Raw genomic sequence first — 26522 nt, 5'->3', positions numbered from 1 at the left:
TAATCAGGCAGGCTCCAGCCCTTTGGACCCGGAGACAACGCTGGATCAATGTCCTGATATCTGACAGGGGAGAAGCAGCTGGAGATCTGTCCATCTCCCTCTGGCTCGCTCATAGGTGCCTCTCAGCTGAAGAAATACGTTGATTCTTTCACCTGCTGGACATCAAAATCACCTGGAGATGGAAGAAGCAAAGTGTCAGAGCAGGTTTAAGTCGGTGGAACAGACAGTCACGGAAATGTAATTATATTAACTGGAACTTCAGTTATGAGTTACAGTACCGCATACAATTGCAAGCTAGCACGTCAATGTACAAACAGAAGTGATTAGGACTTTTACATAGTAAAAATAAGGAACTGACCGGACTGTGATTTTCAGTTCACCATCCTTCATAATTGAGATTACAGCGGATTTTACTCCAGATCCACTGAATCTCAAACTGAATGTTGGGACATAATGGGTATTTGGGGACTCACGCCTGACTGATTCCAGCCACATATGCAGATTATGTAGAGCAGGGACACAACTAACAGTAATCAGTTTATACAACCCAGCTGTTGGAGCCAGGCAGACAGAAAATGTACAGACGGAGATGAAGTGAGGGGTTGCATAACAGCAAAGCCTTCCTCTACCTGACTGACACTCTAACCTCCGCAGCGCCACGCTGAACAACAGACAGATGCTCACGGTGGCTTCAATGAGACACGGAGAGTGTGAATCCACCATTCAAAAGCTAAGATTTACTGACGTTCCTCTCGTTCCCGTTAATATCAAGGAGAACTCAGCGACATTACTGTCGCCTTAAATCCAATTAGAGAAACAGCTGCTCGTGAGTTGGCATTGGTGAGGCCAGGAGTTCGGGGTCCCAACAGCTGACCTTACAAACTGACCTGTCTGGGGAACGTTGGACAGCAGCTGCGACAGCCGCTTAAAGGCCTGGTAATTCTTTTTCGTGCGGTCAGGCCTGCAAAAAAAAGCAGAATTTGAAACATGTAATGCTACAGGGGTGCAAATGTCTGCTGCACAAATATTTAGCTTAATTGTAGCCGTTCATAATTCTGATCCATAGCTGTTTGTGGAAGCGTGTCCTGCTTCAGACGGACACTGCTAATGCTCAGTGTCTGTAACAACAGCAATAATACCGAAATTATAAAACACTTGCTCAATTGTTGAAGGCTTTATTACGTTTGCATCTCTAAAATACTCGTGCTTAAAATGCAGGGACAGTTAAATCGGCTTTAGTTACACATTGTGCAATTGGAAAGAATCAGAAGTCTTTCCAATCCCATGTGCCTTTTCTGTCCTGAGCCTACAAGCAGAAATTTTGTGTTAGAGCAGCTTATGGTGCCGCACTATGTGAGGATGAGGGACGCTGCGGAGAAGGTTTCCAATTATCCTAAAGAGAGAAAACACAGTCGGATGATGCGCGTAACCCAGCCTGAGGCCAGAAGGAGACATGAACCGAACAAAAGAGGGGACAATCCTTTTCTATCTAATATCACAGATAAGTGGAGAAAAAATAATAATGCATGACATGCTAAATGAACGAAGAATTGTATACCTCTTGTGTCAGTGAAGCTTCTGTTTGTTTTGGATTGTGTAACGCAGGCACATGTGGGAGCTGGATGATTAGCGTGGATGGCTTTTGTCAATGGCATTCAGGTCATAAACGTTGCATAAGCACAGAGAGTGACGGGATGATGGTGGCATTGGGGCAGTTGTGCAAGAGAAATTCAGGCAGTAAAAGTAAGGAGTAAAGACATGTGTCACTTTGGTCCTATTATAGGATACATTGTTAAAAATTGAATGTTTTAACACATTTACTCAATTTGTACCAGATGTGGTGAAAGAAAGCTCAGCTATGTTTTCTTTTCTCGTCATAAACCCAATAGATAATTGACCACATTATTCTTCCTGAGAACGATGATCTTGATGCATGGAAGTATGAGTGTGTAATGTGATCCTGCATGCAGGTGTGTGTGTGTGGGACACTCACGGGATGTTCGCACAGTATTTGTTAAGCAGGAACATGGACAGGTCTTCAAGGATCGGCTGGTTGTGCAGGGAGACAAACTGTTCCCGACAGATCTGACAGGAGGAGGAAGAGGTACAGAGAAGATGACTTTTACTTAATCTGGTCCAAATAAGTGAACTGATCTACATTTAAGATGCAAAGCAAGAGGAACGCCAACTGTCTCAATCGCTTAGAATTTGGCCACAAACATGCAAGGGGACCGTAGGCGCTCGTTCCTTTTCTTCTCCATAGTGTCCACACTTTTTTATGAATTACATACTCGTGTGCTCAGCAACTTCTTCGGATGCCGACGGTGCGCTCATTTTAACAATACCACCTACAGTTTTTGAATTAGCACGATCTGCCTGAGTTGTGCTTCTGCATCTTTCTCTCCGTCAACCTCGGTGAGTCAGCATGTTCGCCCGGATACAGAAACACATAGCTGATGTTGATTGGCTTATTTAACCTCCAATCAGTTTACGCCTTCATTCCTCTTCTCCTGCCCATTCATGTTTTCTGGCATTTCCAACGAGGTTTTATCAGCAGACCGATAAATATAAGATTATATTTCTGTTTCTAGCTAACCGTCAATGCACGAATCACTGAAAATATGTATAACCGGATTCACAAAGATGATGTATAACAGAATCAGTGTCAATGCTAGAAATGTGTTATTAAAAATTCTAATCACGCTTGTCTGTTGTAAACATTCAATTATCCCTCCAACACCAAAAAAAAGTGTGTAAGGTAAAAAAAAAAAAGGAGGAATCGATCACATGTGCAACCTTGACATTCAATTAACTAGCGGAAAAGGAGAATTCATTTGATACCTTGTTCATGGTGTCCACAGTCAGTGCGTGGGTCCAGAAACAGTCGTGAACTGAGACGAAAGTTAGGCCGGCTCTGAAAGGAGAGAAGGAACAAATTACAAACGGCCTGTAGACTCAACAGGAAGCATAACGGCTGTGTTTGTTTCATTTCACGGGTTCAAAATGTCCATGCTCTAATGGCAGCAAGGTAAATGGTACCTATAGCAGTAGAGGGCTGTCAGCATCATGTGTGTGGAGTCGAGAGAGTGGATGAAATTTGGTGGGAAGGCATTCTTCTGCTTCATGGTGTCTGGCCTCCTGAGAAGGGACAGAAAGACAAGCAGAGACATAAAAAGCACGTCTTTGATGGTTTCCCTACTTTGATGCTTTTTGCATAGAAAAACAGCAATTTTCAGCCAAGTTGCCTCATTATCCTGAAGTGGCCTCATTATGAATCATGCTGACAACTCAGGAAGACACAGTGAGCAAATCTACAGGATACTGTAAATCATACTGCGTACTGCTCGGAAGACGGCATGTGCTCCATGAAAGGTTACAGTTAAAACCTAAAGGTAAATAAACGGTGCTTTAGTGAACGCTGCTCAAACACACCATTACATTAAGAAGTGCAGCATCTACACAAACATCTTTGAAATGATTATTATATTTAAGACTGAAAGCATCAACCTGATTCTAAACAATGTTTGCTGTTGACCAGCGTTGTCACCTGTTTTGCAAATAAATGCTGATTTGTGCACAGGGAGAAATGCAAAAATCTCTTTCTATCTATGTCTAAATTACTCTGAGCCTGTGCCATTCAAATCCTGCAGACATCCACGGACCAGAAAGCTCTTTGAACGGGAGTAGACAGAGCAGAGAGAGTTTCGCCAAACCCTGACTCCTCACAGACAAGCCTTCTAGTCTTGCTTTTGTGTTGGAAATGCTAGAATTTTATCTTTCTGTTTTTTTTAATTTATTTATTTTTGATTGAGCTGAGCAAAAACTAGATTATTGGAATGTATTTTTAAATTACATAAGGGGGCTATAGTTATGGGAAAAACAAGAACTGTGAGGGATTGAAAACTGTCACTATTCGTTCTCCATCTCCTTGACCTCATTGCATGTGGTGCTCCTGTTCGTGTCTGAGGCAAATTAGCCAGGGATGTGTTGTCTAGGTCAATCACTGATGCTTTTTCTGACAGCAAATCAAAAGTTTCGGCGTTTCCTCTGAACTCGACTCTGGCTCTGCTTCGGCTGGATTTTCAGGATTCATACTGCTGGAGCTGTGGTGCACTGTAAATGTCAGACTGAGGAAGAGGGCCGTCAGTCTTTGTCATTTCCATCTCCAGTGCTCATTCCTCATCTCCACAACTCTCCGCTGCTGTCGCTCTTTATCGCTCTCCCACTGTTGACTCTTTTATATATAAAAAAAAAAAAAATCCTCCTGCCTCTTCAGTCGTCCACACAAATCAACTAAATCAATTATTCAGAGAGGACCACGGCTCATTTCGTTTTCTTCATACCTGAAGGTTAAATCTATCTTTAGAGGTGGAATGCCACTCGGTTAATCACAGGTGAATAAGGAGGAATAATGATTTTAGATTAAATCAGTGTCTTCATGTGGTAAAGCCATCTATCATGCTCGCTGCAATAGCAAAGAACAGAGTAAACAGAATGCATTATAATACTACCGGCCAATAGTGGGCTGAAATCCTCGATTAGAGATCACACTTGGACAAGGTAATACGTGTATTTGCTGGTGCTGGCAAGTTTTATTATGATAATCTGACTTGAGGTAAACTACTGTTACACAATCCACGACAATAGGATTATTTATGATCTGTTTTCTGATGTTTCTCATATTAAATAACTGTCTTTTGCCACTTTTTCTTGCATAATCTCACTTTATTCTTGTCGATGATTGCATTTTGGCAGCAATATGATTTTGTGTATATCATGCTGCACATCTATAATTGCAGGTTTTGGATATACAGTTTTTGGATATACAGTAGTGTGAACTACCTTTTTTAACTATGCACTTTTGAAGGCATTTCCCATTTTATGACAAAGTTACTTCTGAGTTTGAGTAGGCAATTAGGGAAAATATTCACCGGAGACAGAGCTTTTGTGCAGCTGAAGGTCTTCAAATGTAATCTAATTGCCTAAAGAGAGCTCAGCGTCCTACTTCCATTCACCTCTAAAAGCTCTGAAGCTTTATGTTAAAAAGTTGAGACTGGAAACTCACCAAAGCCAAAAAAAAAGAAAGAAAATGTGAGCAGCTGGAGGCCACCCGTCTTTGCTTCAGATCACTTGTATGACATTTTGGTACAAAATGTCAGTGAGTACCATGAAAGGGATGACAGTCAGTTGTTAGAGTGGAAAAGCACACACGGTTATTGTCTCCAGGAAGACTTACTTGCTGATGTCATGACCGATGTAGATGCAGATCTTCTGCATTGTAGAGTTCAGCTGGAGGGCAAGACAGATACAGAAATAAGAGCATCAACTGCTGTATAATAATAATGTTCAGGTCTGACATAACAAGTTCTTCATTGAAGTGCATTTGTGAACAGCTTGAAGGACAACAGATGGACTTATATGCTAAGCAAGAATATATTTTGTAAGTCAGCTATAAATAGTATATCAAGCTTTAATACTCTAATCCAGATATGTATGATACAGCTTCTAGAAAGAATTGGAGCAGGGACCTGAAAGAGCTGCAACTTCATTTTAATGATTCATTGCATGGTCTTAATAGATCAAAAACTAGGTAAAGTAGTTCTAAAAACTTTGAACAAAAGTATTATACCCCAGATATATTACCAAACCACATAATATAAATCAAAAAGTACATCGACATTTTATCCACCATTATTCTGCGTCTGTACGGATTTCATATATCAATTCGTATGTGTGCAAAGCCACATTTAAACAGGTCACAAGCTAGTTTGTTGTGACATGACAGGAGAAATATGGAAAAAGAGGTACAGCAGGGCATAAAGAGAACATGCTTTGTATTTGAAATATTGTTTCAATCAACTCAAAAGTAGGAAGGTGGCAAAAACAGATGGAGAATAACAGGACGTGTACTATTCCTTTAATGAGAGTAAGTTCAGAAAGTAATGTAGGACTGTAACATGACCAACCATCTGTGGACTGTAAGGTAAATTGGGCCCAGCAAGCTATTGCAAGGCTACTTGCACTAAAGTGGAACCAGCCAAAAGCCTCCTTTTGATCTCTGCTGAATCCATAGCTCCTCTACAACGTCTGTGACCAACATTCAAGTCTTTGCTCCTAGAGGAGAGAAGACTACTCTCAGAAGCTTTGAGGGTCCATCCAGTCAGCTGCGCCAAGGCATCTGTGACAGGACAAGTCTTTCCCTGGCCCTTGGAAACAGACTTAGTTGTGAAATATCAGGAAACAGATATGATGAGCAAACGGCAGAGTACCGACTCCCCATCAGTGTGAGAACAGCATTAGTCTGTTTACCTCGCCTTCAGAGTACAATGAAGCCCCTGAGAATCAGTCTACTGATTTATTATTGGTCTCCCGGGACACATTCTCTTTCACTGATGGAAAACAACTTGTTTGAAATGCTTTCCCATTTCAGTGCTTTTACATTCATTAAACTACAAACACTAGCATCCATACTCTGAAGAGGGTGAGCATAATTACGGTAAGTATCATTACTTGTACCTACTGTACAGAGTGTGAGCTCACACACATTAGCTACGACAATGCTATATTCAGTTCCTCATGTTTTGGGTCAAAATAATGGAATACTATAAGATGTGGGCATAATAAATGAGCGCATATTGGGTCATAGAGTGGCTCGGTGATTGGCGCTGAGCCTTTCAGAGAGAAGTCTGTGCGTTCTATGCTTGTGGGCTCGGCAGACAGAAGACAGACGGGCCAATTCATATCCGTTATTGGTTTCCTTAAATTTGCCAAAATTGACTAGAACTCATTTATCTGCCAGAATATAAATCAGACGTGGCAGAAGACCACTGCCATTCTGACCCCTTACGAGGAACCTTTAATAACCATGTGTCGGGTGCTAATGTGCAGCTCCGTTATCTGATCATACCCGATTCTCATCTGGATGAACACCAAGGATTCACAGGCCCTTTGAGCTATTCCCAATTCGGCTCAATGCTGTTTCTGGGTCAGTAATGACCAGCCGAAGTTAGTAAGGAGAGATTTCACACGCGACACTCTTGGGTGCTGTAGAGGTTCTTAGGAGTGTAATATCTTGTGTGTCCAGATGGGGAAGCATTTTCACAAAACTAGCTTCCTGCAGCCTGAGAGCTTTTCTGTTTGGACACCAATGAAATGCTGGAGGAAGGTCACTGTGTGATGGATGACACAATCACACAATTATCAAGAAACGGGTTTTTCAAATAGAGCGATGAAGCCACATTAGATTTTGCCGTGGCTGCTCCCTCATCCATCATTCTCCTGTGCGGACTTATGTCCATCATTCCCCTTTCTACTACTCCCTCATTGTGTCCTAAAGGAAATGTTAGGAGGAGAGAAAGGACAAGCTGGGGGCGAAGGGAATACGAGCTTACCTTTGGTCTGAGTGATGAACTTTCATTCCGCAAGTGAGGTCCACAGCAAACGTTGCATGCTGATCATTATAGTGCATATTTGTGTAAAACAGCTGACTAAGAACCTAACACCATGTGGAATGAGGCTAACCCTGTCCAGGGCCTTTGGGGAATGACCTTCCACTAAATCATTTACTGGCACACAAATGGTCAGCAGCCTGCCAGTAACCATTCATAAGCCATGTTGTCAAAAGGGGAATCGCCATTCATCACAATGAAGTTAGTATCACAAGTCTCAACCAGTAAAGTGGAAATCCCTCCTTTTTCAGGTCACTTGGTCCCCTAGTTTGTCTTTTCAGCCTACAAAGAGGACAGTAGGAGACTCATCTGTGTCCCTTCAAATAAACTTTACCAGACCGTGTGGTGTTGTCCTCGAAACTCAAATGACATCTAACATTTAACTCCAAAACACCACACGATTCCACGATTCCCGGGAACAGCTTGCTTCGTTTCAAAGGCAAAAGGAGTCGTGGAGGGCGTCACGCCAACATTTAGACAAAGCATGTGAACAACAACAAAAAAGCTGAGTCGGTCTAGTCATTAATATGTCTCCAAGTCCAGCAGACAGCCTATAATGTGTTTACAATTATGATATGGGTTCAACTTTAGTGGCACAGATAGACTGGATAAAAATAAAACCACAAAGCAGACACAAAGAGATGCAAAATAACCTCAAAGAGATGCAAAACACAACTGAGGAGACATACGACGCAATCGCATAGCATCAAAGTCGCATAGCATCATTAAAATTATACAACAAAGAGTTAGAGATCATATTCATTGAGAAAGAAAGACGAATAACAAACATGAAACAACTGCTAAGAGAGACAGCGACGCATCTTATATACTGTTCATTTTACCCATGAAGCACTGCGTAGCTGTGGCTTTCAGAAGTGGAGATACTCTAGTTTCATTCATTTCACTTTGCATTTGTGCGTCTTGCTCCTGTGTGGGAGGAGTGCGACAGTGTTCATTCATGTGTCGGCTTTAGAACATGTGACTATCTATTTTGGAACACAAACAAATTTAGTTGACTATACTTTTGACTGCACTAAAAATTTACCATGCAAAATGCTAAATTGTCCAGGGAAATCACCAATCGCAGCTAAAAATTCTATTTACACAGAGGACGTGATAACACAAGCTCTTATTCACACTTCAAACTCGCAAATCCAGTCAAATCCAGCCAATTACTTCCTCGTGTCGCCATCCCCAGAGAGTGAGATTTCCCCGACCTTGCCTGGGAGCCGAATGAAAAGAAAACAAGGAATCTGAGCCAAAGTGACCTCAGAGCTTATTAATATCTTCCATCCCCATTAAGCCGCTTCCCTGATATGTCTTCATGCACCGTCCAGTTACTTCATCACCTCATGTCAGTGATGGAAAATACTTGATAACACAGGTCAATCAATTACACTCCTCTCTGACTGCGTGATGCCACTGGAGCTACTCCTATTAGATTTATTTCTGTGAATTACTCTTCATCCTCATGTTCTATCTATCTAGGGACTAATTCCTAACAAACCCCTGAAACACTAGCAGAGAGGAGAACAGGAGACCGAATTGAATCCAGCTCGGCACAGAAAAGGTGACCTTTCGAGAAGCTAGTTTAATTTTGCTTGCCAATTGATGAGAGTGGATTATCGATGTATCGCAGAGGATGTAGAAAATGATCTATGAAGTGCAAGCTAAAACCTCATTCATCCATGAAGTCATTACTTCATTAGTTCACTCATCTGTTCTTCTTGAAGGACGGGCCGATCAGCTTTCTTGTCCCTGCTGGACAATAAAAGATGCAGATCAAATCCAGAGAGTGCACCCTGCTGCACCTACAGAGAGCTCTACCCTCAGGTGACCCACCGTCTGTCACTTTGCACTCTCATTCCTGCTCGTGAGGCATAAACCTCGCTTGTTCTTGATGTCATAAAGAGGAGGCACCATGTTCCAGCCTGTGATCAAGCTGTCTACATGCTGTCTGTCCCGTCCTTTTATTTGTAGTATTTATTTATAGTATACAAAGTGAAACTGGATTATAGATAATCACAAATGTACAGCTATCCAGACCTTTTTTTTTTTGCAATGCATGCACACACACACACAATATACAATACTTTATTAATCCGTCCCTTGGAGGGCAATCTGGTTTACAGCAGTTTGAACTGCTGCTGGTCGCAGCGTGCGCTTGCGCCCGGGCAATGCGGGTGAAGTGTCTCGCCTAAGGACACAACGACAGTGTACACATGCGCCTGAGCCGGGGATCGAACCGCCAGCCTCTCGGTCGTAGGACGACCCTCTCAGCCACTGCGCCACTGTCACCCCCATAATGAGCATACACTCGTTATCGCCACATGTGCTGGCACTCCGACATGTTATCTCAAAGACGTGCATCTGTCACGACCTACATAGTGACAGACAACTCCAGCGATGCTGCTGAGCTCCATTAAAGTTGGGGCACTCACACAAATCACAATACACCATCAGTGATGCACTTTTACACCAAACCTATCGAGACTTGGAAAGGCCAGCTGGGACATTCCACCCGCCAGGCATCTGGTACTTAAAGCTTCCTGATAGTTGTGGGGTTCTGCATCTGAAGACTGCAGCTCGCTGAAAGAGAACCTCCAACTTAAAGTAACCCGCATAAGGATGTCATATAAGGATAAGTACAAAGTTATAACGTGGTCGATTTGGACAGTGTGTAATGAGAGATATTAATGGCTATTTTATAGAAGTGTATACTTGTATTTGCGTGAGTAAAAAATGGTCTGTGTCTGAGAATGATGTTGGGAAACAACGAGAAACCAAAGAAGACAGAGAACATACACAAGTAAAACTTTAAAAAAGGTCAGGCAGTTCTGAAAATACAGAGAACGGAAGACAGGCTGGTAGTCGACAGAGCTGTCCATCATTAGGTGTGGAAGAAACCCACAGAGTGGGCGTGGTGCCTCACTAAAAAACAACAGGTAAGCTCTTCAGTGAAATGAGACTTACTAATTGCTTGCGCATGTAGAGGTATGGCTGAATGATGGGCAAGCCCAGAGGCGTCACCCACTCCACACTGTGGCCAGATTTGGAAATGAGCCTGGCGCTGTTTGTCAACCACTCCTGCAACAAACGGATGTGGCAGGTTAAAAGAGAGCATCAACCTGCCTATTTGTTATGATTGTATGTGCACAAAGAAGGGTGGTACAGTCTTCACATTCTCCACAGCTGTCTCAGATGATATATGCATTTAGGTCTGCCGCTGTACTTTCTGGACTAACAATTTCTCAGACCTGCTGAGGAACAGGTGGGAAGTTGTGGCTTCCGCTATACATTCGAAGCACAAAAGTGATGGCTGCATCAGCGTCTGGCACAGTTTAAAAGAATAGAAACTCTGGCAATGTCCTAAAAGTACCCTCTCACACATGCAGGCAGACAGAGCTGTAAGTAAATCAGGGTAGTCTGTCCCAAAGGTCCTTCATATATCCCCACCTTTCCTCTTATACTCCGAGGTACAATCAAATAAAGACAACAAAAGACACAGATGAAATGAAAATAAATAGCACGAGAAGTTAGCTGATCAATTAATAGATTAATAAGGGGTAGAGGCAGAGGCAGTAAAGACTGGACAGTGTGTTTGAGGAGAACGAGCAAGTGTTTAAAAAATACAAAATGAGATCGAGGAAAAAAACAATTTCCGAATATGTTGGCGAGGTCAGGGACGACGGCATCGAAGGACTGATCGCCACCGCTCTCGCGTTCATATTTCAACTAAATGCTACAAAATGTGACAGGATGTGACCTATTTAACAGCACGCACGCACGTACACACACACACACACACACACACACGCACGCACACGCACACTCTCTCCAGGTAAGCCCTGAAGTACAATGAATGGGGATTTTTCATTTCAGGCTGGGCTGCCCCCACACAGTTCCCAAAGGACAGCCAGAGCAGCTATAGTCGGTGTTTCTATTTGCTCACCAGACTCCATTCCTGCCTTGTGGAGATAATGCATAATCCCTTATCAGGTGCAAAGCCTAAATCTCCAAAACGGTGTCTACGTGATGAATGGATGCCGTAGTTGGGTAAATTAGTCATTGATAAAAAGAAAAAAAGAAACAATCTTCTATTCAGTAGTCAAAAATTGGAGTAAGACCTATTTTTAAAACCTTTTTTTTTGTCCTAAATTTATTAAATTTTCTTTTAATTATAGAGATCATGTTCTGCTATTTAAGTGATTTTAGTGAGTGTTTTGCTATGCTGGGATTTATCCCTGCAAATTCAACTTATTATTTGTTATATGTGCTGAACTGTCTGCAGACCTGAAACATTTTTTAACAGACCTGCTGTGACCTGACTGTAAGACTCTCTTGATATGCTTGCAATTAATTTTAATAAGGTCAGTGTATAATAATTGACCATTGCGAAAAAATACTGTACTTTTAAACATTCTTACAAAATGTACACAACACGACATACATTTAGTAGCAATTACGCACCATTCGGTTGTACAATGAAGTGTTAGGCGAGGCGTACTGAACCCACCTGGATCTCTCTGGTACTTTTAAACATCTCTTGTAAACCACTGAAGACCAGACGCACCAGGTAATGGGATGCTTCCCATACGTAGTCCTGGAAATACAACACATGACCGATACGTTTTTCAGTCACACCCACACGTTACTATTTGAGCTCCACGTGCATCAATTTCTTTCAAATTAGTCAGTAGGAAGAGGATGCCAAAATAATCGATAATGGTTGCAGATGACAGTGGTATATTTCTGATATACTCTTTGCGGAATTATCTCCACGGAAGGAGCTGCATCATTCACCACCCATATTCCAGAATTACAATTCCCTCCAAATTCCCTTTATAAATAATTAGAGACATTATAAGGAGTCACTTAGCATAATCCTCTGGCTGTGAGCTGGTAGACAGCAGGATCATGACGATCCAATCTATTCAGACAGTGAGAGTAAATCCAACTGTTGAAAGGACTTATTTCGCTTTTTGACAGCTAGCAAGCGCTACAGGGCTTAAACAAATCCATTGTCGTTATCATTTGACACAGCGGATATGCTCATCAAAGAACCATTTACTTCCAATGGAAACAAAGTGCAATGGCTTCATAATGGCTATGCACAGGGCATCAAAAATGTATGTTGTGGTATTACCCTCCGGACCTCCCTGATACATGCATGCAATATCTTATTACTCTGTGATAAAATAATATATATATATATATATACCTTGGGGAAGTCCTCATTCTCCTTCAGTCTCTTTTCAATCTGGAGGCGGCCTCCGTAGCGCGTGACCCCATACACCACAGTCATCACAGTCTGTTTGACCACTTTCCTGTTGATGAAGCCTTCAAGGATCTTGGCGATTTTCAGCCCATTTTTTGCATCTCGTGCACGACGCTCCTCCACCTGAAACACACGGAAATGTTCCGGGTACAAATATGCGATTTCCATGACATACATAATGAATGTCTAACATCCTTCTGTCATTTGGCGGGTATTATAAACTTCATCCATCCATTTTCAGCCGAAATAAGAACTTGAACCAGAAGATGTGCGGTGCCATCTTTAAAATATAAGTAATCAATAGTTCAACTAATAGAATAATATGACCAGTTACTGTTACTTATTGTGCAGATTATCCTCGCTTGGAAGGAATAAGTCGGCACGATAAACTAAGCACTTGAAATGTATTCTGCCGTCGTCTGTCACTCGCTCGCTTCACAACTGAATACGTGCCTCGAAACTCATTACAGTAAACCAAAACGTATGTTACTCAAAGTCAGTGCAATTAAAAAAAAAAACATCCACTATCACTGACCTGATGTGCTACTCCGCTGTACACATCCTGGGGAGAATCACAGGGCATCAGGTTGACTGACGTAGCACCAATAACATCTCTGCCCAGAGCAGCATAGTGCTGGAGACCATTACAGGAGCCATCCTGGAAGAGAGGAGGGAAAACAGGGAATGAGAAGATTAAAAGCGGTGACTTGGAGGAGAGAAAAGAAACAGAGAAAGAACTGCAATGATTGGTAAAGGGAAAAAGGCCAACGGTGAAAAGGTCAAAGAAACAAGGATTTGTGGCGTGTGGGGAGAAAGGAAAGGATGGGGGGGGGTTACATCCAAGTTTTAAAACTATGACCCAGACTATAATATTAATATGGATATGTTCTTGCCAACTGCTGGATCGGCCTCTCATTTAATGAATATGATCTCTAACCCAATATGTCCCTTATGTTTAGCTGTTTGCGGGACTAGATTAACCACAGCACTATCACCTTGAAATAGGATTGGCCTGGGGTTTTGTCAGATGAGAATATTACTAGGGAATCATCTGTTCTAATAATCTTATACTGTCCATTTCATCTCCCTGTTTCACCTGAAAGAAGAACAAATCAAACCAAAGACAGTCAATGTTTCACACTACCTGGTGAACAGGAAAGTGAGAGATGAACTGTGTTGGATCAGGAGATCTCATAGCCTTAGATATCTCCATGCAGCAAGCCAGAGCCTGCAATGGCCCATCTGCATTCATCCACCACTTCTTCCCCTGCAAAAAAGTAAAAACAACAGAATGTTATTGTGTTAACTTCAAAACTATGTAGTTCTAACAAGAACTTATATGTGGAACTATTAATAAATTATTTGACGAAGCGTTCTATGAAAGAAAAAGGGCAAGGAAGACAACTGACATTTAGAGGGTTGTCAGCAGAGTCCAGTATGTCCTCCATGAGACTGTTGGCAAACTCAAGTCGTTGCTGTTGTGAGCTGCTCTTCTTCAGTCCTGTCAAATTGATTAAGTGGATCTTAAGCCAGTCCAGGCCCTTTGAGCCAAGAGGCTTCCCCTCTGCAAAAATAAGGATGGCCCGTATGAAATCATTTCCGAGGTGATTAAAGTACGGAGGACAAGGATAAATACGTCCCCGGAAGTCCATGTTGTGAGGAAACCAGAAGGTCTCGTCCCGCAAGTGATTGGCAATGGAGAGTTTATATAGGGCATCCATACGCAGGCTGTGCATCTCAGTGTATATCTTTCTGGCATCAATCACCTTCCTCTTCATGTGGGCTTTCTCAGAAGCAGTATAGCTGGGATCATGGTGGTTGAAGTGGGGTATTTTGGGGGCGTCTGACAGAGGAGGGGGGATAGCTAACTTATCATTACCCCGATCATTGAAAATGGAGATAATAATATCCAACATAGGTTTGTTGATCTTCCAAGCACAGTTTCCCAGCTGGTTGAGAGAGTCCAGGACAGGACGGAGATCCTCACATTCCTCCAACAACACCTCATGCTGAGTGACCCAGTCCGATGCTCGCATCAATTTGGTAGGAAACAGCAAGTAGGCTCCAAACTTAACAGTAGACCAGGGTAAAGGAGGGCACAGCATTGGCATCACAGAGGAGGCAAAGGTCAACTTAGTCTCCATGGCCTCCTGCTGAATCTGAGTCAGTAGGGGATGGGGCTTGATCAAGCCGATCTGGAGGGTGAAACATTGTGAGAAATCAAAGAGAATGGAAAAAAACCACGTTGCTCTTAAATGTTTCAGTTAGACAGACATGAATCTCACAAATATGGCATCTTATTTTCCAGGCATTTAATTAAAATGCATAATAAAAGACAAGAAAAGCTGATCAACTGAACTTTTATCTTCATTATTAGTTGTCACCAAAATGTTGCTATAGTATCATAGCTTCCACAGCAGATGATGAGGCAGACACGTTTTCCTTCATTTAATCATGCAAAACCTTGGTCAGATGTCAGGTTAGCATAGTAAGAAGATTGGGTTACATTTCTCACATGTCCTGGTTTTGATATGAATGACTTTTTGTGCCAAAAATCTAACTCAAGCTAAAAAGATCCGACAGAAAAGTGAAAGTAAGCACAAACATACAGTACCTGACGGGTGCTACGGAATGCGTACATGTGGTAGAGGATGGGAATGGGCTTGCTGTTGTAAGAAGGGTCAAGGATGTTGTTGTTAATTTTGAGATTCTCAACCATAATCTCCATCATGTAAATTCCCAGATTCATGGTTAGCGCGAATGGCCATTGGGTCTTGTCTTCCTGCAATGTGGCTCCTGAACTATGCTTCATCTCGAGCTTAGACCATTGCTCCCTGGGAAGGATGTTACACTCCTAGAAAGAATGAGAAATGGAAGTATGCTGATCTGGCAAAATCTACAGGAGAGTACCAGATCTCAGTTTTAATAGTCAGAGATTGATTTTGATCTATTCGAAAACAGCTTTAATGTTTGAAGAAAAACATTTATAAATAGTGTGAAAGCCACAAAGATTTTATCATATAAGACTGAGCTTCAAGCTGGAAGCCTCAAAATGCAAATGCATAAACTTAGAACTGACAAGTATAGAAGAATAATTAATGTGTCCCAAAAACATGCAAAAAAACCCCACAGTAACAGGCATCATTTTCACTACAAAGCCTGCATGAATCATTTACATAAAACAAACACCTTAACTAACACGTAGTTCCGCTTGTTACCTAAATATAATGAGCTTTTGCTTATTATAGTTATGATGACATTAGCGTTTTTCTCCATTGTGCAAGGACCATCAACACAATGGTGGAACACTGTGCCAGTGATACTGGCTGTAAAATCCCATTGAGGAAATGCTGTCATTTATTCTGCGAAAAAATAATTAACAGCATGCCAGGGAGGTGAACTGCTCACAACGTGTTCATCTGTTCCTCCTCATTTAGTATGTCTTTTATATCTGGGGCCCTAAATTCTCTAGAACTTCTTAGACAAAAAATAAGAATAAAAAAAAACTTTGATTATAAAAAGGTACAAGAGAGACTGATGATTAAAAAAAAAAGACTATTTAAAACCATGCATTAAATTGGTGTCATGACTCCAATTGAGAGCCATCTCTCCACTGTCTGTTCTGAATGAGGCCTGCAACGACATTTGAACCTCTACATACAGAGGCAGAGTCCAATGTGCAGAACATGTAGTACAACGTGAACTGCAGCATTGAGTCAGCTGGTATTTTCTTTCTTAATTATTATAACATAAAGCAATCAGAGTCCTTCTAAAGATTCACAAAGTCATGCTGGCCTCTCACTGTGCTGCACCACAGCGGACACATACGATAAAGCAGCATCTTCCCATTTACAAAACAACACACTTAAGAAGTTGCATGATGCTTTCTCTACCTTTGTATCTTTGGCCAGCAGTTCTGTGTAAGCATTGTAAATGCTGTCCAACTTTTTCACGATCTGATTTTTGTACTTCTGCTGCACAGAGTACTTGGTGAAGACCTTGTTGCCCAGATCGCTGGCTAAAATAGACAGTAATTCTCCCTTGGGCGGCAGGTTGGCAACACTCTGGACAAAAATAAAGACAGCTTCAAAAGGTCAGACATAAATGAGTATCGATGACAATTTTCTAACAAAAAGCAGATCTTCTGGCAGGTCTCACTCAGTTGAATTAAACATGAAACTGTAAACAGATATCAGTTAGAAGTTAGATTCACCATCACTCCCTGGGTGTTTGAAGTCAAAGTGTGTGATCTGGGTTTGCTGTTGTTTGCTGCCAAACATAGATCATCATGCTTCTTGCAGCTGATGTCACTGTCAGCCTCTTGATTTGTGTTTTAGCGGGCGGTCGCTGGCTTAGGTGCCATTACCTGTAACATGATGTCAACATACTCGTGGTCCTTCAGCAGACAGAAATATGGATAGAGGTTGCGGATGTTGTACTTGGTACTGGTCTTAGTAAGTCTCATCTTGCTGTCCCTCAGAGCCTGAAGGAGGACCTTCTGCCATGTTTCCTGATGCTCCGCGAGCAGCTTCCTCTGCAAGGATAACATAACTGGAGGTCATCCTTCTGATGATTACCAGCAGAAACTGTACTGAGTCAGACATTTCAACTACAATCATGAAGATAACTGAAAGTTATATCATACATAGTTTAAAAATGATAACTCAATATTCAGAGTGTGGTAGCTTGTTACTACTGCTTTCTCCGTGAATGATTTCTAATCAAATGTAAGTTTATAAGACTGATACCAGTACCTAATGACATTATAATTTTGTGGTGAAGCAAGTAGATCCTGTCGGCTTCCAGTTTGATTACAGTATCAAGCCAATTGCTCACTCGCAAAAACTAACAAAATAAGTGTTGCCGTCTATATTAAGACATCGCTTATTTATCAAGTGGATTTCCAAAATAAACTATTCTTCAAACAACAAATTAAAGCATTTTTGGGACGTCTAGCCTTCAGAAGTGGTAATGACTGAATTTATTTGACATTTTGAGCATATAACCTATAACCATTTAAAGCAATATTTTATTATGCCATTTTACTACAATCTTGGTACATAATAATTAAAGAATTTACTAATTGATTTTCATGATTGACAAGCATCAGTTCACTGAATAATGTAGAAAGAGAATCCATAAATGAGTAAACAGTGTTGGTCAAGTATATACATGTACCTATGAAAGTATTGTGACTATACATATTCATCGTGCATGACTGTGTGTTTATGTAAATGTTCACACTTCAGTTATCGAGTCAGGGACACAGTCTTGATTCTGGATCTAGAGGTGACTCTGTGCTCTCTCTCCAGAGGTCTCCATAGCAATGGATTATTATTCAGCCCTGCCTTTCTGTAAATGCTTCTTGACCACCAGGGACTCTCAGCCTGCTGGCTTCCCACGTAGCCCATCTGCAGAGGCAGACGAGCCAGGCTGGACTGTAAATGCCAGAGTTTGAAAAGAAAAAAAGGCACGCCACATGATTTAGATTTTTCTTCATCTGACCTGTCAGGGTTACAATATTTATATCATTGAAACGTTATGCATAGAAATAGACACAAACAAACAGCATGTTGAACCTTAAGTACGTTTAGGACACCGTTACAAGCTTCATTTTAATGCCAGGCATTTTTCTGCATTCATGAGCTTTGAAAATTGCAGCAATATTTCAAGTGTAACAGGGCAAGCTACAATCATTTCCGTGATTGATTAGTCAGTTAATTGTAGATAAACTGATCACTCAGTTAAACATGTGGTTGTGGAAAAATGCCCATGAGAATTTTGCAGAGCCCACAAAGACAAGCAGCAAATCCATTTACTTGTCAGAGGCTGGAGTGGGCAAATATCTTACTTATTTTTTTATTAAAAGCTTGTAGGAAAATAAATGAATCAATAAAAAAAATAGCTGTCAGTTAATTTTCTTTTGATTGAAGTTGCTTAAATGATTGATGGTTGCAGTGTGTGTGTGTGTGTGTGTGTGTGTGTGTGTGTGAGTGTGATAAATGTGACAAGAGGCAGCGGGTGGGTGCGGCTACCATTTTGGCCATGTTTTTTGTGACGGGTTTTGCAGCCTCCACAGAGTCGATGGTGACGGTGCAGCTCATCTCAATGCTGAGCTGACGTTTGAAACCCTTTTGTAACTCCTTCCGAGTGATGTCCAGTTTGGGAAACTGGTAGCCTTCCCTCTATAAGACAAATGCACAACGGTTACAAAGCCAGGAATAAATATAGAAAATAAATAATGCATACTACGATATTAAAACTCTGACTGCAATAAGATTCACAAGACCCATCCATCATATTAAACACCTCTAACACAGCTAGAAAGAAACGACTGATGGATGGATGTTGCTGTTGTCCAACCCAGTGACACACTTGGAGGTTAAATTGTGCCGAAATCAAATCTTGAAACTAGTCTGATGCATGAAAGTTTTAAACAGAGTTTTCAGTGTCACACATTTTGGCCCAGTAAATGCTCAACAGCAAACAAACAATTGGTTATTCTTAGTTTGATACTTCATGATTCAATTGAACATTAAACAATAAACTGGAGAATCAGACTTGGCATAATGGGCAATAAACCCAGCAGATAAACTGCTATACTAATGCGATCGTTGATCAAGAATAGCTTGATATAATTACTTAGTGTAGTAAATCAACCACCATTAGGTAAATGCTTTGTTCATATTCTGCATTAACAAATTTCTAAAAAGTAGAAATATTCATGGTGTGACTTCTTTGTTGTTTTAACAAAGATTCGTTAAAATAGAAAACTGTTTTTTGTGACGGGTTTTGCAGCCTCCACAGAGTCGATGGTGACGGTGCAGCTCATATCTATTGAAAGAGATATGCTGTACATTACTGTTGTTATATTTGATTTGTATTTTATTTATAAAACTGAAAAATATACACATTTCCAACCCTAAAAACTTTCCCTCTCATCTCTACTGTTTAAACTAAAGCCTCCAATGCATTCATGGCATGAATTAATTAAAGTGGTTGTATCGGTAAGACAGTTGAATCTACACAAAGCTGCAGGTAGCTCAAACTTCAACTAGAGTGAGTCAGATATTTCGCTTATTCATTAAGTCTTTTCATCAACCTGCTAACAAGTCAAACCAATACTCAGCCAAACCCCATCGACTAGTTAGTAGATCTGACAGATGGAATCAGAGGCAATCGAGATTGAGTGGTCACAAGGATATACATTAATTGTCTTTTTTTTTCAAAGTGCACAAATAAACAGAATTGTTTTGTCCAAAATATCCAAACTTACATCTCAAGTAAACGGTAATGTATACATAAAGATTTGTGAAGACGTTTTTTTAATTATACCATGAAAACTCATCTGTCCCACTCAAAGAATGAGCTTAAATTTAACGTGTAACCATGGAACCAGGAAAACATACAAATGATGAAAGTTCATACATATCAAAAGCCACCATTTATTGTTGTTTGTTGTGAGTAGAAACATCTATGCCTGCATGAGAAAGGTTCTATACCTTCGTATAGAAGTCTTGGACCAGCAGTGAGAAGCTCGGGTGTTTGGTTACGTTGGGGTGGGGCTGGAAGTTGGGCAATACGATGCGGACGGCCTTGAGCACCAGTTTTCGCTCATCTTGGCGGAACACACACTGGCTGAACACATCGTGCACGGACATGCCATTATTCTTCATCTCGCTGAGACATCTGGACACACAGAGAACAAGGTTTAAGCCGTGTTGTCTATGTGAGGGCCTCGGGGTGGTGCTCTTCAGAATGAGTGTCTCCACATATTTAGCCAAGCTTTGAGCTGTCATTTATTAGACTTGGGAAAGAAACAGGCTCCTCAGTGAATCACATCCATGAGCAAGACTTTGAGTGTAGCATCGTCCTTTTGCACGCAAAAGAAAAATACATAATATTCAAAAATGGCTAGTTAATATGCTAATATTAATATAGCCAACAGTATGGAATTGAAATGGTAATATTTAGATGAGACTACTACAGCAATCATTCTGAAAATATACAGCTTAAGAGCTCTACACAACATCTAGCTTTGCTTACGGCAAAAATATATCTATTTTTTAAAAGTCACAGTTTATTAAAGGAAAATGCAGCTGACAGTTTGGCATTTTCAGTTCAGCCTTTGTATGCTTTGCAAAGGCCTTTGCATTTTCTATGATTCCCACATACCCGTGTGCTTCAGTGTTTGTGTACGGCAGAGTCGGCTTGTTTCATAACCTGCTATTAGAGTTAGCGCTGTCAGCCTCAGACACAACATCCATCAGCATTAGTTAAGATGCTTTGTTCCTCGCTTGCCTTTCATGTTACACCCACCCACACACACACACACACAGAGAATCCTACCAATACAACCAAATTGTGTAATAATAGTAATACCTATGGCTGACTGGAATATACAAACGAATACAATTGAATATAAACTTATTCAAATACTGTCCAGTATCTTTTTCTAGCATCTTACAATTGAGACCCTGACGGATTTTGAAAACATTCATGTGCAACTCTATTGCAGAAACAAATCACATCGTCGATTAGATTTAGGCTAACCCATCAGATGGCGCAAGAAATAGGTTTCCATTTACAATGGAGATCATGGTTATTATTACTATTATTATAATCATATAACTCGTTGAGCTTGTGATTAATTCAGCTTTCAAAACAAACTCGTCTGTGGAATCATTATCTTTCTCTGATTGTCCTGGATTAACAGTTACAGAATATAAAGTTGAGTATTTGCATTTGCAGGTCTGTCTGCTGAGACTCAAAGTGCACGTTTGATCCAGAGGCAGACGGCTACTGATGGCAAATATGAAATGATTATTTAAATAGTCTCCCAGAGATCTCCTACAGAGAGTGAAGTCTCCATGCCTGGAGTGCAGATAATGACAATGTGCAAACCAGCACTTGAGAGATGCAACATCACAATTAGTATTTAATATTACAAATTGATTATTCTTTAATTAATCTGTCTTTATCAAACAGTGTTTCATTAGCCACAAATAGCAGGATTCATGAGTTGAATTGATAAATACTCTGAGTGTAACTTAGTCATACACTTTGGTAAATGGACATAGTTAATCTTTTGTTCTATAAACTGGGTTTACAGAATACTTTCACAAATTAAGAGACAAAAATGTTGCATACCAGACATTACGCAAAGCTTATTCTGTCTAAGTAGAACAAAAGATCACCTAAGACCCTATTAAAACTATTATGTGTGTGGGGTCTTTATGCCCAAATCCATTTGTGACCAAACACAGAGGATGGGACACCTGTGGTTCATCCTGTGGTACCTCTTCCTCCACAAAATTAGCACTCGAATTACCAACTGGAGGAAACCTGGGATAAGCAACTCCCACAAAGTTGCCGGTAAATGAATCAGGTGTTCTGAATGCAAAATTGTTGACAGTAGACCAATGAAATGTCTGTAACGCATTATATCCAAAGCAAGCCAAAGAGGTCAATTTCTTTGACATTTTCACTGATGGCTTGGAGTCCCCTTGTGATGCAATGTGCAATTTTGTTCTGAGTAAATGCGAGAGCTTTCAACAAAGGGAGGATTAGTCTGGGTGTTGGCAGTGTGGTCCAGAGGATCAAAGAGAGAGGTTGAAAGATGGAGCATAATCAGCCTTGTGACTGCTCTGCTGCACCTTAGGGAGTAAAGAGCTCTGGAGGACGCGGCACTGACAAAAGGGAAAACTTTTTGGGATAAGTGCGTGTGAGTGAGAGCGAAAGAGATACAGACAAGAGAGGAACAAATTGCTACAGTGAGGGCAACGATGCTGTGGGGAAGAGTGAGATTAGGAGAGAACTGACAGCCGACCATAACAAATTGGGAGACAACACAGTAAAGAAAAGGAGAGGCAGGAGACACCAAAAAGGGCTGACAGAGGAACAGAGGAGGAAAGTAGAGAAAAGGAAGGCTGCCTGGCTAGAAGAGCACTGCTGCACAGCAGCAATGTCGTATAGGCATTGGCTTACATTGATCAATAGATCAAACAGATACCGACTTCCAAACTCTCTGCCCTGCCATTGGCCCGTGTTGTCTAGGGCGATCTCCCCAGGGTCAAGGAAGAAAGTACGCATGACTCGGTGTCTCTCCTGCCTGTGCCTTGTGTAACAGCACTCGACATAAGCGAGGCAGACGAAGCTCCCAAACACTTATCAAGCCAGCTGAGACACAAAGGGGTGCTGAGGTTTCACAAGTTCAGTGCAAAATCACGACGCAGGACCGGGACATTTTGTACGGTGAGATTTAAAAGCACAAAAAAGGTGCCATCTTATCAGGACAGCCAACAAATATAAACCCTTTTGAGAACTTGACACTGTGGTCGGTACCTGTAAACAATGGTCACTAAATCCAGCTGCAAACATAATTAACAAGAAGTAAGGCTATCAAAATAATCTCACAATCATTGAAAACAAGATGCTTACCGACGCACATTTATTTTCCTGCTTATTTTCCTCTATTTTCAAAGATGAAATAGCAATAAATAGTGGCAGTCATGGGTCCGGTCAGAAATAAACACTACAGTATATGCCAGAGATGGCATGCTAAACCTTGGTGTGGCCTCTGCTGGTAAATCTCGGTACTGCGACTTTATCATTCAAATCATTAACGGTCCTCACCATCGCAGCCTTCATGGTAAACTTCAAATGACATGAAACGCTTGTCAACAAATACGCAGCTCTTCAAGTGACTGATTCACAGGATGCGTAGCGTGTGTCTATACATGCCTTGCAACAGTCTCCGGTGAGCACATGTTACGGCCCATACACTCCAGCAGTGCACAGTAGGATCCCAGATTTGGTTTCAGGCCAGCCTCTTCCAACAACATGAACGTGCGGCCAATCATGTCCAATTTGCCCTATAAAAACAGACAGACACAGACTTGGGTGGAATGCCGACTCATTCTCATACTCACAAGTAGCAATTTAAGTGACAAAACGTTGCTTTTATTTGGCTCGACGCACTGCTGGAATTCTTAAGCCTGTATGTGTGAATGTAGTGTGGCCACCAAATAGCTGCGCTTCCACCCGTTAACGATCACACACAATCTCTACAGATCTCACAGTAATATATGTGATGTAGACTTTTGGCAGGTTTAAAAAAAAAACTTACAAATAAATCAAAGCAAAAAAATATATAACCCATACAGAGGCTTACTTTAAATCATAATGTTGAACTCACATTCTTCGCCCACATCCTTATCAGGATGTTGTAGACTTCGATGTTGAGATGTTTACGACGATGCTGTTCATAGTGCTGGCTGAGCAGGAAAGCGTGCGCCCTCCCAACGTCCCCAGCAAACACGCAAGCCTCCAGATAACACCTGATGCCCAGACAGATGTTCTCACTGGAAGATTGCTTGATGTCCTCCTGTTGGTTACTCGAAGCCTTCCGCTGGCTTCCTTGAAGAACGGGAATCCTCTCCAGCTCCTTCACCGCAGCCTGCCGTTTAACACTGTGGGGCACGGCTGTTGCAGCATTAACACCAGTGGGGGTAACTGTGGGAGACGCTGCAGCTTGTCTTCTGTCCTTAGTGAAGGGAAACTTATTTTTAGGGTTAGGGTTGTTTTCACTTCCTTTAGATTTGGCTGGAGGTTTCTTTTCAACATTCTTTTGTAGTTTCTGTTGGAGGTGCTGTGTTTTTGCCAGTTTTGTTATCCTTTCCTTTGATAATTTCTCCAACCAGCGGCTGGACTTGGGTTTAGAACCCCCTTTAGGAATGTTGGTTTTTTCCTGAGGTGTGCTTTTGGGACCCTTTCCAGATAAAACCAATCTTGCAGAGGTGTCGGATGTGATAAATTGCACCTTTGCATGTTGGGCATCTAAAATGACATCAGATTGGAGTTGGCTGATCCTGGCCTCAAGCACTGAGAAAGAAGAAAAATACACATACTTAAGAAACACGCCTACGTATAAATAATATGGCATGAGCTTAATAGGTTGATACACATCTTAATCAGGTCATTGGAGAAAGAGTTAGAATTCTAGCAGTATGGCAATCTGCAATAACCTACCGTCTAACAATTGAGACTGTACCAGAACACGCTTCTTTCCATCTTCTGCTTTTGGGTTTACAAATGAAACATTTCTTCTTTGGAGCTGCCAGGATGTCTCTGAAAATACAAAAGCAATTCTGTTTCATAGGCAGCACCGTCTCGTCTTTTTGACCAGTTCCCTTTCAGATTTTGTTACGATTTTGCCACGTTTTCCTCCACATAAATACACAAAAAAGCATCAAGTACACGTTTTGGTATCCAACTACAAATCCATCGTCTGAACTCTCCATTAACCAACACATTTTAAAACTAAAGGTAAGGCTTGTGTTCCAACACAAAACAGCATCAATAACAAATTCTAGGAAAAAGCTTTGGGGAGTCAATGTTCACCAAATATTTCGAATTAAATGAACGTCAATGTCATGACATTTAACACAGACTGTCACTCACACTCTGAAGCTAACTCGGCATCAACACGAGTCTGCTTTGGCTCACCTGATATTCGTCTCGCTTGGCCGCTTCTTCTGAAAACACACAACTGAGCGCTTTCCGCAAAAGACATGCAAACCGCACATTTCTCAAACAAGCTGCGGCGGTTTAGGCATGTGGCGAAAGCACACAGTCTGAGAAGCGACATACCGACATGTAATAACCGCGTTACTCCTGAGCACTAGGCTGCCATCTTGAATCAGACCAAACTAGTCGCGAGGAAAGTTCGTCATAGATTAAGGCATGACGAGCCGATCGCAGAAACCACCGATGTGGTTTTAACTTGTACTGCGTTTTGTTTTTGTTTTTTTGTTTTTTTGGATGCGCTGGCGCGAATCCTTCTTACATCGATGTAAGGCCTACAATGCAGAAGAGGAATATTACATAGTACTTTAAATTAATTGCAAATTTGCCTCACTTTGTTCTGGTCTGGAAGTAAAAAAAAAAAAAAGAATAGAGAATTTAGAATTACATGGAACAGAAGGAAAATGCTATTTTTCGGAACACAATTAATTGCAGTAAGATGCATTACTGCAGCAGTATGATATTCTAAAAGCAGACATTATGAAACTGGGAACAGGAAAACGTAATTACATACCGAGTAGGGGAAGTTTTGATTACTTTTTTCTGAACATTCTTAGAGTGTCTTACTTATACAAGGTTTTGAATGCATACATGGGCTATGTTGAATGTCATGATATGATCTACTGACTAAGAGGCCCAGCTGGAACGCTAACAAAGGTGTAGAATATAGTAACTCATGTTTAGACTACAAGTCTCCCATCCTCACATGATAAGGCCTGCTGTTTTGAATTCACATGCTGCTTACAGCTGCTTATTTGGTCTCTAGAATATAGGTGTGCACATACGAGACTCATTCTTCCATATATATATATTTCAATGTCATCCAAACAGTTAATTTATGATTTCAAATAAAGTTAAAAATGAAGTTTGTATTTTATTGTTCTAATTCAGATCAAAAGATAAAAAAGTTTGGTGAGAAAATGATTCAATCTACTCACAATATTGCATGAACTCCTGACCATACACGTATGCAGCCAGATTTTTTGGGGGGAGACTTTTGCCATTCTTGTCCTCACTTCTTATAATAGAGTAGGTTGTAGCACTGTATTTGAAGTTATATCAGTATGTAATCAATAACCAATTTTAGATAGAAACCACAGGATGTTAGGTGGACTTATTTTGTACCGTGCTTTCGTTTACCACATTTTTCCATTGCAGCTCTGCCCTGGTACTGAATGTTTTCTAAAAGTCACTCCCATTCACTTTGAGTC

The 26522-nt window shown here is 41.1% G+C and overlaps 1 protein-coding gene across 1 annotated transcript; it reads right to left on the bottom strand.

The window, feature by feature from the left end:
• Positions 1 to 89: 89 nt before the first annotated feature.
• polrmt (polymerase (RNA) mitochondrial (DNA directed)) lies at positions 90 to 25375 on the bottom strand. Its single transcript, XM_068743526.1, has 21 exons — positions 25234 to 25375; positions 24757 to 24855; positions 23924 to 24609; positions 23470 to 23600; positions 20229 to 20415; positions 18762 to 18911; positions 17093 to 17260; positions 16620 to 16790; positions 15341 to 15580; positions 14136 to 14921; positions 13871 to 13993; positions 13262 to 13384; positions 12670 to 12849; positions 11965 to 12051; positions 10422 to 10535; positions 5237 to 5289; positions 3040 to 3138; positions 2842 to 2914; positions 1994 to 2085; positions 888 to 961; positions 90 to 172 (listed from the first exon to the last, which is right to left on the bottom strand). Exons 1-21 carry the CDS (start codon positions 25373 to 25375, stop codon positions 123 to 125), a joined length of 3828 nt encoding a protein of 1275 aa, XP_068599627.1. The 3' UTR covers positions 90 to 122.
• Between the last annotated feature and the right edge of the window lie 1147 nt (positions 25376 to 26522).

This window comes from Brachionichthys hirsutus, chromosome 9 (assembly GCF_040956055.1).
Source record: "Brachionichthys hirsutus isolate HB-005 chromosome 9, CSIRO-AGI_Bhir_v1, whole genome shotgun sequence".
NCBI lineage: Eukaryota > Metazoa > Chordata > Actinopteri > Lophiiformes > Brachionichthyidae > Brachionichthys > Brachionichthys hirsutus.
Note: the sequence above shows the minus strand (reverse complement) of the source record. Positions and strands in the feature narration are given on the sequence as shown.

Excerpts from the sequence above, each read along its gene's own strand:
- polrmt (XM_068743526.1), bottom strand. The coding sequence starts at position 25,375 with ATGTCGCTTCTCAGACTGTGTGCTTTCGCCACATGCCTAAACCGCCGC. Across the intron at positions 23,601-23,923 it reads TAAGGATGTGGGCGAAGAAT|GGCAAATTGGACATGATTGG; the intron begins GTGAGTTCAACA and ends CTGTTTTTATAG. Across the intron at positions 12,850-13,261 it reads ACAGCGGAGTAGCACATCAG|GTGGAGGAGCGTCGTGCACG; the intron begins GTCAGTGATAGT and ends CGTGTGTTTCAG.